The sequence below is a fragment of the Stylophora pistillata genome, chromosome 6 (assembly GCF_964205215.1).
Source record: "Stylophora pistillata chromosome 6, jaStyPist1.2, whole genome shotgun sequence".
In the NCBI taxonomy this organism is placed as follows: domain Eukaryota; kingdom Metazoa; phylum Cnidaria; class Anthozoa; order Scleractinia; family Pocilloporidae; genus Stylophora; species Stylophora pistillata.
In genome coordinates, this window is record NC_142524.1 from 20,872,294 (window position 1) to 20,884,638 (window position 12,345).

At 39.0% G+C, this 12,345-nt stretch overlaps 1 protein-coding gene and 1 pseudogene across 1 annotated transcript; both read right to left on the reverse strand.

The window, feature by feature from the left end:
* Positions 1-2,521: 2,521 nt before the first annotated feature.
* Positions 2,522-3,905, reverse strand: LOC148728715 (uncharacterized). Its single transcript, XM_088725021.1, has 2 exons — positions 3,536-3,905; positions 2,522-3,402 (listed from the first exon to the last, which is right to left on the reverse strand). Exons 1-2 carry the CDS (start codon positions 3,903-3,905, stop codon positions 2,522-2,524), a joined length of 1,251 nt encoding a protein of 416 aa, XP_088581147.1.
* Positions 3,906-8,980: 5,075 nt separating this feature from the next.
* On the reverse strand, positions 8,981-10,205 carry LOC148728716 (zinc finger protein 862-like; annotated as a pseudogene).
* Positions 10,206-12,345: the final 2,140 nt, after the last annotated feature.

Below are 12,345 nucleotides of genomic sequence, written 5' to 3' on the forward strand. Positions count from 1 at the left end.
AAGATGGCGGCCGATTTTCCGTATTTTGACTGGGCATAGAAAATTGAAGATTTGAGCAAATAAAAAAATTTTTGCGCAGAAATACTCAAAATAATAAGCTTACTTCGTTAAGCGAAAAAAATTTTTTGGGTGTAGGTGCACTTTAAAAGTTTGGTCACATGACATATCACATGAGCATAAATAAAGGTTAGGGCAAAAGAAAACTTCAGGATATAGTTTCGGGGAAAAGAATAATAGTTTTAGGTAACCTAGAGAGATATTGTCAGTCATTCTCATGCTCAGAACACGCCTTTCACCCAGAGAATCGGCCTTGAGTTGAAAATAGAAAAAATCGCCATGGTTCAGCACAGAAACATTTTATTTTCAAGGAACCTGCAAAGCTAACCTATGAGAACACCATGGTCATGTACTTCAAAAGGGAAAAGTACGTAAAACATTTCTTCCGTCCATTCTTTTTAAAGGACTTTTTTAGCTGTTGTGAATGGAATTATTTGTAAAGGGATGCAAACAATTCAGCTCAAAATTGACAAGGTTTGGTGGGTTTGGTTTGTTTTTCACCTTCGAGAAGACTGTCATCAACTAATCACCATTTCGCAAAATAATAATTCTGTCAAAATTACTACTTTGTGAAACGAGGTCTACTATGGTCAATAAAATGAGAGGTGACCAGGCTCTTAAAAATATTGATCATTTTATTAGTGGACACATTTAGTTTGGTACGAAGAGGACATATTTGGTAAATAATGGTGAAAAACGCCATTTTGCAGAATTTCGTTTCGTTTCGTTTTGTTTCATAAAATAGTATAAGCCATATTCTCGCAACATCTGAGTCTCAGGTGAACACTAATCAAGACTGGACGAAAAAGCATGACCGCCATCTTGTTTTAGGTCCATGTGTGACGAATCCGCGCCACAAAGGTGGGTGCCCCCTAACACAAACAAAACACAGAACATAAACGAGTCCGAGAACACACGCCACAATACAACTAAACGTAGGCCTAGAGATATTTATTATGCTAATTAAAACAATAAAGCGACTAACAATAACGATAATACAATGATCTAATTAATTTACAGGAATACGCTAACTTAAACTACAGTACACTAAAACTATTTACAAGATTATTACTATTAAGATAAAAAAAAGGTTTTTTTTTTTTTAGTTCAGTTCGGTTGGATTTCACCTTACGCCCGCGTCCGTGTTCTTCTCTTGTCCACAAATCACCACGCTCCACCAACAAACAGTGCCCTGCCAAACCAAACTCCCGTTTCTCCAACCAGGTTCCTGTCTCACCAGTTCTCAACTTTGCTCGTCTTCTGACAACTTTGCAGTTTTCAACTTTTTTCTTCTCGTAACTTGGTTCGCTCAGACTTGTTATTGAATTAATTACTATCTCTTCTTCCTTTAGCTCACAGTCTGGTAGATTCTTTGCACATCCGTTCCCCCGCAAATGGTTTTCTACCGTGAAATGGAACGATTATTCTGAATGAATTTCTCAGAAATGATACTGTGCCGAGTCTCCGTCGACTCAAATTTTTCCACGCTCTTCGCTCGTAACTCACAAACCTTCACCTCACTTCTTAAAAAAAAAACCACACCGTACCAAACCACCCAAATCCTTAAATACACATGGACGCAAGGTGCCCGAAAAGAATGAAGAAAACTATTTGATATACACAATAAAGGTTAATTACACAACAGTTTACACAAGTGAAGAATAAAAATTACGTAACAGATACAAATAATCACGAACTACACTGATCCTAAGAGAATAAAAAAAATAATTTACATTTAATAAATAAATTCCTAACACTTCCATGACACCATGCCTGAGCTAAGCCTTGGTCAAGCGAGGCAATTGTGAGGGGATGGGATGGGGGCTTAATTGTGTCCACTTCTACGTTGAAATCTTTCTATTGACGTCTACAATAAAGACAATTAAAGGAATTCTATGGAATATAAATGCTAAAGCATTAGGGTTTTTTGTCATTTGTAAGAAACTGAAAATGTCCACAGAAGGAACTCGTCACTACATCGGACAGGAGCAAACTTTGTCAACTATTTGAATTCTCATTGAAATCCCATTAGCAGCAGCTAACAAAAAACTAACTTTGCGAAAAATCAGATAAGCTGAATTTTCTGACGGCCCTGGCCTTTGCTAATTCAAGGTGTCACTTGAGTAACTAAGTAATTAAAAACATTACCATCACAATAAATAAAATGAAGTAATATTAATTACTTAGTAAATAATTCACCTCCATTCAACTTTGTGAATAATTTGTCTGGTGTCGGCATAGGGTACTCTGGGACATCTAAGTAAGGGTTAATGGTGAGTTTGAAATCGCCACAAATTCTCACTGTTCCATCTGGTTTAAGAACGGGAACAATTGGTGTGGCCCAATCCGAACTTTCAACCTTTTTTAATACTCCTTTCACCAGGCGCTTCAGCTCCTTTTCCACCTTCTCCCTGAGTGCGTAAGGCATCGGACGAGACTTGAAATACTGAGGTGTAGCATTCTCTTACACTTTGAGCTGAGCTGTGAATCCAGTAATGGTACCTAGTTTACCATCAAACAGTTTGGGGTACTGTTGAACTACGTCTTCTAACTTGGGTCTTGGTTGGTTAGCTTGTCGAACAGCATTAATGCGGTGCCAGTTCAACGTAATCTTGGACAACCAATCTCTTCCCATGAGAGCAACACTTTTCCCTTTAGTAACTATAATGGGTAGGTCAAGTTCTTGGGAGCCATACTTAACATGAAGAGCAGTTTCTCCATACACTGGTATCGAATACCCAGAATAGCTCCTTAAAGTCACGTTAGACTTTTGCAAAGGAACTGAGCCCAAATCTTTTTGCCATATTTCTTCAGGGATCACAGTCACTGCAGCTCCTGTGTCCAATTCTAGTTTACAGGGAACATTATTGATATTAAGCGGTATCAACATTTCATCCGATTTCTTTTTTGAGGAATCTCTTACAGGAAACATAGGCCATTCACGGTGGTATGTGTCACCGGAGTTTCCAGGATGTGAGGAGTCAGAAGCCTCACTACCAGAACCACTTCCAGTGCCTAACAACTTAATTCTTGAATCTTTTTCCTTCTTCTTTCCCTGTTTAAATTTTTGTGGCTTGAGTTTACCTTGGGTTGGGGATTTCGCCGACTTCTTCTGCAGACATAGTGGACTGATGTGCCCTTTTCGTTTGCATATGTGACACTCGGAATCTTTATGAAAACACTTTTCAGGTGAATGATTTCGCCTACCACAACGAAAACATGGATCATGTACCTCCACCTTCCGAACGGGTTTAGGCTCACTAGAAATCTCGAATATTTCCATGTCCATCAACTCCATGCCAACGGCGATATCTACTGCTTTCTTTAGTGTTAAATCTGCTACTCCTATTAATTCGAATCGTTTGTGAGGTAATGCCACATACCAGTCTATCCCTCAATGCTTCATCGCGATATACCCCAAACTCACAAGTTTCTGCTAATTTTTGCAACTTGGCTAAGAATTCACGAATTGACTGACCTTCCACTTGATTGTACTTGTGAAATTTGTACCTTTCGGCGATGATAATTGGTTTCGGCGTCAAATGTCGGCCCATAACTTCTACAATTTCCGTGAACGATAACTCCGTCGGTTTAGTCGGCGCAGTTAAACTCTTTAACAAAGCATACATCTTCCCACCAATCAAGGTAAGTAAACTGGCTGCCTTTTTCTCGTTGGGAACATTGTTCACCACAAAGAACATCTCCAAACGCTCTACGTATGTCGACCACTCTTCCGCTTTTGGGTCAAAATTCTCCATTTGTCCGAAATAACCAGCAACTGGAGCACTGAATGAAGCTGCACTCGCTCTTTCGACTTCGACCTCGGTGGTATTATCTCCCCCGGGCATGTTACTTAATCCCGTAACTCGTCGCCAAAATTTGTAGTGTTCGGAGAGACGAGAATATAGTGAATTGCAATATTAACTCCATCAGTTTAATGGCGCATGTACTAACAACAACAACGCCCGAGGTGAGTCACGTGCTTAGCATACGTCATAACAGTATGCAGTTCCCTAGCACATCAATCCATATGTTAGAAGATATGGATATATGAGAGTATAGTACAGTTGTTTGAGTGTGCTCACAGGTAAATAATGTCTAAGCTTAAATAGAATTCCGATGTTTTTTGTTATTTTATTGTTTATATGCTGGAGCTGAGCATCCCATTTTAAATGTTCATCAATAAAACCCCCCAAATATTTTATCTGAGATTTTTGTCCTATATTGCAAGCTGTTATTCTGATATTTGTTCTCTTTTTAAATGAGGTAATAATCATATAATTAGTCTTCTTGAAATTAATTGACAGCATATTTGCAGCACAGTATTTTAAGACCTTTCTAAGTTCTTCATCAATAACTGATTGGAGCTGCTCAGGGTCTTTTGAAGAATAAAACATATTTGTATCATCTGCAAAAATCCTAAAAGTTAATTTCTCTGAAGACCTAGGCAAATCGTTAATATACAACAAGTGTTAATATACAACAGACACAGCAACGGACCTAGTGTGGAGCCTTGGGGTGCACCGCATGTAATAGTTTTCAGGCTAGATTCTGTATTACCAACTTTGACACAATGCTTACGATTAGTTATATAGCTCGAAAACTATGCATGGGGGACTCCTCGGATCCCATATTTGTATAATTTTCCTAAGAGAATATGATGGTTAATTGTGTCAAAGTTCTTAGAAAAGTCTACGAATATACCACATGTAATTTGTTGACTGTCAATTGCTGACTTCAAGTTCTCTACAGTTTCGAGAATTGCATATTCGGTGGAATATCCCTTTCGAAAGCCAAATTGATAGTTAAAAAGTAGGCATCATTCTTTTTCTAAATAGGACACAAGCTGTTCATATACTAGTCTTTCCAGTACTTTACTGAAGGGAGAAATAACTGCTATTGGTCTATAATTACCTAACTCAGATACAGTACCGCTTTTAGATATTGGGGTTACTTTTGATATCTTAAAGGCTTAAGGAAACTCCCTTGATGATATTGACTCATTGTAGATCTCAGTGAAGGGTGCAGAGAGCTGTTCAGCTGCAAGTTTGATAAGCGTATTAGGAACAGTGAGTGATGCTTTATTTTCTTTTAGCCCAGCAAACAATGTAAACACTTGTGCTAGGGTTACTGGAGCAAGGTAGAAGCTGTTTGATGGTGTAGATTCTATGTATTGAAAAGGGTCTGTATGATCAGGTTTAATTTTCTGTGCTAAAGTTGGCCCAATGTTGACAAAGAAATTATTGAATAATTCAGCAATGTCCTTTTCTTGTGAATAAGTCCTGTTATTATGAGTAATTTTTGTAAGGAAAGTTTGACCTCTAGTTTTCCTTTTACCAAGAGTACCGATAAGTTTCCAAGTTTGTTTAAGATTATCATTGTACTTTGAGAATTGCATGCTATAATAGTCTGTCTTTTATTCTTAAGATGTGAAAGAATAGCTGCATAATGTTTATATTCCCTTTTTTTTTGGGAGTCATTGCTTAAGTAATGTGTACGGTACATTTTCGGTTTCCTTTTTACTGATTTTAAAATAGCCTTAGTGAGCCATGGCTTATTAAGTTGCTTTTGTTTGCTTTGGCTAGCCAGCCTGATAGGTGCATGTTTGTCAACAATTTCATTCAAGATATTAATTGTCTCCCTTAGCTTCTCATTTAAATTATTTTGGGGATTAAGAATTTCATGCCAAGCAATCTGATTTATATCATGCAAGTATAGGTCTTTTTTAAATTTGGAATAGTCTCGAAAATATATATTTTTTCATTGTTCCGTGTGGGCTGGGTTTTAACTATGCAGAAAATGGGGAGATGATCTGTTAAATCAACTGTCAGGATTCTTGCCGTAAGATTTTTAAAACAATTTGTATATATATGGTCAATGAGTGTTGCTGTATGATCAGTAAGCCTGGTAGGTTTAGTAATGATTGGTAAGATGTTGTTGGCATAGAGCATATCTAAGAATTCTTCAGTTTGGACGTGTTCATTAAATTTCAGGAATTTCTATTCCTATCTCCAAAGATGTATATTTCATGCTTATTGGAATTAATTAATTTGATTATATCATTTAGTTGGTTGCAAAACTGTTCTAGATCACAAGTAGGATGCTTGTAGATACAGCCTATTATAATCTTCTTTTTACCTTTGCCAGCATCAATTTCTGCCCAGCATGATTCAACTAGTGTTATATCAAATTTAATATCAGGCCTAGGTACTGCTTTAAGATTATTAGCGATATACAGAGCGGCTTCACCCGCTTTTGTTGGAGAGTCTGTGTGAAATAAATTATAGCCGTTGATATTTACATTACTAGCAGAATTCTCACCCAATTTGGTTTCTGTAATTCCAAGAATATCCACTTTGGTATCAATGGAGTATAATAGTTCTTCCAATAAATTTCGGTTTTTAGAAAGACTTCTGATATTGCAGTGAAGAATTGAAAAATATGTGGCGTCTGTTTTAGCTAGCATTTTATTAAAACTGCGGACTGAATAATATTCTGAGCAAGGGGTATTTAACATTAAATCTGGGTCGTATTCGTCGAATTTATTTGGATTAGGGAGAAGATCCTAGAAGTGAAGATCATCATGGCGCCCATCCGGCCAGCTACCAAACATAACATAAAATTCTCTATCATTTAACCCATAAAATGGTAAAGAACTACTTACGTTTTCTTAATGATTAGCCATGTCTAGATCCATAATAGTATACATTTATAGAGGTTGTTAAATTGAGCTATATTTAATCAAGCTATATTTAATCAAGCTGATCGAGGAATTCTTCGAATTCCTCATGTGTCACAAAACATTTCTTAGTTGAGCTCTCCGTTTTCTTCAGCATTATTTTACCGTTAGCCGTCCCGTAACTTGTGGTTACGGTCGCGCTTGAATTGTAAAATTCTGCCCAGTAGCCACTTTCTGTACGGCGTCAGGCTTTCATTGACATGAATTAGGGCTTTATGCCTTACAGCCACAGATTCCGGCTCGCAGACCACCGACGGAAGGTCTTTAGTCCGCTTAGATTTTAATCTTTTCCTGTTGCTGTAGATTTCGTCTCTTTTCTCTCTTCGAGTGAAGTTTACGATTAGTCGATCTTTCACTTTCTTCGTTGGCGGCAAACGGTGAGCGATCGATATATCGTTTGGGCTGAGGTTCACTCCCATAATCTCAGACATTTCTTTTACCAGCAATGCTGGGTTATCATTTGGTACGATCGGAATACCAGTTATCTCGAGGCAATCTCTTCGTGCGTACTGCTCAAGCTCATCCAACTGGATCTAATAATAATAATAATAATAATAATAATAATAATAACGAATTTTTATACAGGATTGAAAACCCATCAGTGTGTAACACTGTTGTCCTTGGGGTCCTGTCAAAATAATAAATAAATAAATAAAATAAAACTTAACAAGATATAATCATTGATCTTAAGGTCTAGAAAAGCATACAATAAAATAAAATGCTCTGAAAAAGGATACCTATAACCACGTTTAGATCGAATTTAACTAAAATAATCTCGCAATTTGTTCTTAAATTTCAGTCTCGAATCTAACGACCTTAGTTCAGCAGGCAGGTTGTTGAAAGTCTTTGCTCCTTGGTAATAGAAGCTCTTTTTACCGAATTCTAAACGTACTTTGGGTAATTTCACTGATATACCGTTATTCCTAGTGGCCTTAGAATGAACCAGTCTTTCGAAGTAGTTCTTAAAGGGTGTGCAAACATTATTCAGGAGACAGTCGAAAACAAACAAACAGCTTTTACGCTTGATCAAATTGTTCACAGATGGGGGATTAAAAGAACTATTGCCAATAACTTTAAAGCCTCGTTGTTCGATGTTCTTTATCATTTCCTTTCGGTAATCCGGAAAGCTAAGACCAAGTGTTCCGCAATAGTTAAAAATAGGTGCGATCATAGTGTTATAGATCGATTCTGCACACTTTTGGTCGATCAAAGGACGAATTGATCGCAAGAGATTAATTCTGGTTGCAGCTTTTTTATAGATTCGGTCAAAATGTGATGCAAGGTTTAGTGATGAGTCAAGGTGAACACCTAAGTACTTATAGGTAGAGGTGTTATTGATGAGTGTCCCATTAACAGAAAGTTTAAGTTCCTTGTCTTGAAGGTTGATTCTTTTAGCTGTTCCAAATAACATAGACTCCGTCTTGTCCTTTTTTAGGTTAATGATCAGTTCGTTGTCTTTAAACCACTCGCACAGGTTATTCATATCCTCGCTAAGGCTTCTCTGTATAGTATCAATATCTTTAGAAGAGGTATAGATGACTGAATCGTCGGCATAAGTGATAATCTTCGAGTGTTGAAGCGGTTTATGTACATCGTTGAAAAAGATAATGAATAAGATAGGACCCAGGATACTTCCCTGAGGAACACCTGTGAGAATGGGTTGAGGTTCTGATAGCACGCCTTTATATTGGACAACTTGTGATCTGCAGAAAAGGTAATCAGTGAACCATGCGAGTTCTGTTCCACGAACTCCGTAAGTTGAAAGCTTGCTCAGGAGGCCAGAGTGACTGATGGTGTCAAACGCCTTTGATAGATCGATGAAAACACAGCCTGTCAGCTTACCATTCTCAGCTTCTCTTCTGATAGCATCGGTTAGATGAGTAACGGCCAGTTCAGTAGAGCGCATGCGACGGAAGCCGTACTGAAAATGAGAAAGTAGACCATTCTGTTCAAAATCTCAACATTAAGATAATCGTTTACAAGCTTCCCAACGTCTTCTTTTATCACTCTAATATCGCCCTTTAGACTGTCATTGTGTTCTTTTACGTCCATAATGGTTGATATCACTGTATCGTATTTCTTTGAAATGAAGTCTTGGGACTTTTCAATTTCTTCCAATCGTTTTCGGAGGTCTTGAAGGCCAGCTTTGAGCGAATCGACTTCTTTGCGGATCTCTTCTCGTATGTTGGGAAAAAAATCCTTTGCCCAAAGCTCTTTCAAACTTTTTACCGTTAGACTCATGCTATCTCATGCTTTCAAACAGCCCAACTTCTGTGTTTGAACCACTGCATTTTGGATTTCAGACTGAAGGCTGCCTGTCATGGTTCTACCCCGCTTTAATTTAACTTCCAGGGAGCCTCTTAGAACAATGCCCTGGAATGTTCGACTGGTTCTTGTTGCCTGGAGGAACTGTGCTAAATGGCCATCAGGAACCGTCGACTCAGAAGGCTTTCAATGGCCATCAGGGTTTCCTTCAGAAGGGACACAACTGTTGGCAGAATGATGTCATTTCGCTGCATCCGTAAACTAAGCCTCCCTAAAATAGGAAATAAATCGGCTAAAAATGGCAAAATGCAGCAAAATTGACATCTTTCATTTTCTCAGCGATGTGCCGTGCTCAGCCCTGAATGGCAGCAGTGTTCGAATTAACGCTGAGGTCTTCCATGTGCATCACTTCAGCAGAATATTGACCAAATTCAGTCTCACTCAGTTTCGTGGATCCAACAGACACGTTAAGGGCTCAGCTGACGTGTGGAACCCAGCGGGTGCCTCTTACTTATGTTGGCTTGAATACGTTGATTTGCAGCTCATCGGTGATAGATTTCAGGGCGCGCACACTCTTGGGGCTATAGTTATATGTTTTCCAGATCAGTTGAAAGAAATTATAGACATCATCTACTGATTTACAGCTGTTCTGGAGTTCTAATAGGGCAAGTTCAAGTCGATGAGGCAAACAGTGAAAGTCCACACGATGGGGTACCTCTTGTCTTAGGAGGGTTTCAAGCCCAGACTTCTTTCCTAGGTTTACCGATGTGCCGTCTGCACCAAAAGCAACAAGTTTTGATTCCCAGCTCACATCAGCTTCTTTGAACGTAGAACATACAGCTTTATTAAACCCTAAACTAAATTTTTTTATTATAACAGTACATGAGGCTTTGGTAATTGTTGGTATTGACTGTAAAAGGGCACGCAAATCTTATAACCTACCTTCTGCGTTTGCATGTTCAACAGCCTTATGACCAATCAACAGGTTAACTGGGCAACCATCTAGCACATATCGACAGAAAACAGTTTCGTTTTCCTGGTCCCCTGCGTCCGTGGCTTCGTCCGCTATCATACTGATGTAGTTACTCTTGTTTATATTCTGAGCTGTTTCCTCCTTGAACAACTTTCCAAGGACAGATACCATCTCAACGCATGTTTTGTTGTTTGCGTATGTACATGTTAACTCCAGGCCATTCTTTTTCCGCTAATTAATGAGACCCTGAAACTTGCTTAAAGGGATTTATTCTTTTGCCAGGAAGTAGGCTGTCGTTATCTTCACTGCTACTTCTCTCCGGTCTTTCTCTTCCTGCTCTTTTTTACCCTTGGCCAAACTCTGGGCTATTATTGTCTCTCGTACTGGCTTTTGCTTAGGAAGTACGGCTGCCTGGGAAAGTAAATGGCCATTACTTGCTGCGTGTTTCTGTATGGTTTCCATCTTAGTCGAGGTACATCCTGTCAAAAACTGGGTTTTGCCTGCTGCATAAGGGGCATCACAACACACTTCAAAGTAAGGCTTGGTCTTCTTCTCGAACAGTAAGCCACGGAAACTCATCCTTCCATTTGTGACAAATCTTGTGCTTTGTCGAATCCGTTGACTTTTTAACATCTGGCTGAGCGTCCACACTAAGTTTTTCTGCCACAGCATTTCATTTCTTACCAGGTACAGATCTAGAGGAACCGTTTTAGTAGAGCAGGAATTATCTGAACTGATTTTAGGCACGGGTGGTGTTTTCATAAAGGATAAAAGTGTTCCCTGTTTTGTTTTCCGTCCTGCACTAGCAGTGTTTTCTTGCTTTATAGGGCAGTCGGCAAATTCATCCTCACTGATTAAAGGAACGAAATGGTTTGGTTCATACCCCAGGATGATTATCAAAACCGCCATCTCTAGACCAAAGGATATTAACTTAGGCTTCATGGTTTGTGGCATGGTTTCACTATTTTGTTTCATGGTTTCACTATTCTGTGAATGAGGCTTCGAAACCGGAAATTCACATCTGGATAGATGGAATATACTTGTTTGGAAAGAACGGAAGCGAGGCCCAGGATGACCATGAGTGACAACCATTCTCCCCTAGTACATGCAACCAGCGCTTCGGAGTTTGCGGCATCGGTTTTGCTGCCAGTTTCTGAGTAGAGCACCTGCTTCAGAAAGAGCAACTGTAAACAGGGTGTCCAGGGAAAGATCTGTGTTAGATCTTATTGTGTCAACAAAAACGTCATGATCAGCGTAAAACGATGCGTTAACATACAACTCGCCAGCAACTAGAAGGCGTGTAAACATTGCAGCTGACTCGTTCCCATGAACAAGAATAGAGCTTGCATTAAACAGGCACTCTTCATTTGGTGTCGCTTTAAGTGCAAACAAACATTGACCTCTGGGTCGGTTGACGTCGTCTGGGATCAGAACTGTGGCGAAGTCATCCCTTCGAAGATCTTTCAGCCCACTCGGAATTTTGACCTCTAGCTCTTTCTGGAAATCACCTTTGTTTTGCGCTAATATTTTCCTGGCTTCTTCGAATTTATTGTCAAGGAGAAGACGTTTGAAATGTTTCAACTCCTGGTCACCAACATACATTGTGAAGTGTTTGCGAAAGATCGAAGATGGAATATAACTATTTCACAATCCTTGCCCCACATGTTCACTTCTTCGTCTGAGTTATTACGAATCAGTGGTAATCTTTCTAAACATTGTGCCCGCCATACACAACTTAAAGGAACTGCTTTAATGGCGCTGAAATGGGCGATCGAGCTTCGTAACTTTAAGGTAAATTTAACAGGATTTTACCCGAAGATTTTAAATTTTTATTTATAAAAAGACACAGGAATCTTTAATATGATAATCCCTTATTAACTTAGGCTTAATAGTCGCCAATCGTTAATATGTGACCGAATGACCGGCCACAGACTGGTCGCAAATCTGCGACTAATGGGCTAATTTTAGTTGCAAAGGTAAAAATTTTAGTCGTAAAGGTAAAAATTTTTAGTCGCAAATGCGCCTGTATCAGTCGCAATTTCTCTGCACATAAGCTGAGAATCATGGATGTGTTGGAGTGTTAGCGTAAAGAACTCTCTCTTGGGCTCGCCCCAATCAATGGCAACTCACTGGTCCCACTATCATCAGTGAACTTTACAGATACTTTGTTAGCTGGCGAGAATGATTTACGAGATACTGCTCTCTTGGCTCCTTCCCACATAAAATTGCGAGCTATCTTGAATTTGGCAAGGCAACTGGCGTTTATCTAGGCTGCAAGCTCGTTCAGTACCTCAGGTGCTGGTTTCATTGG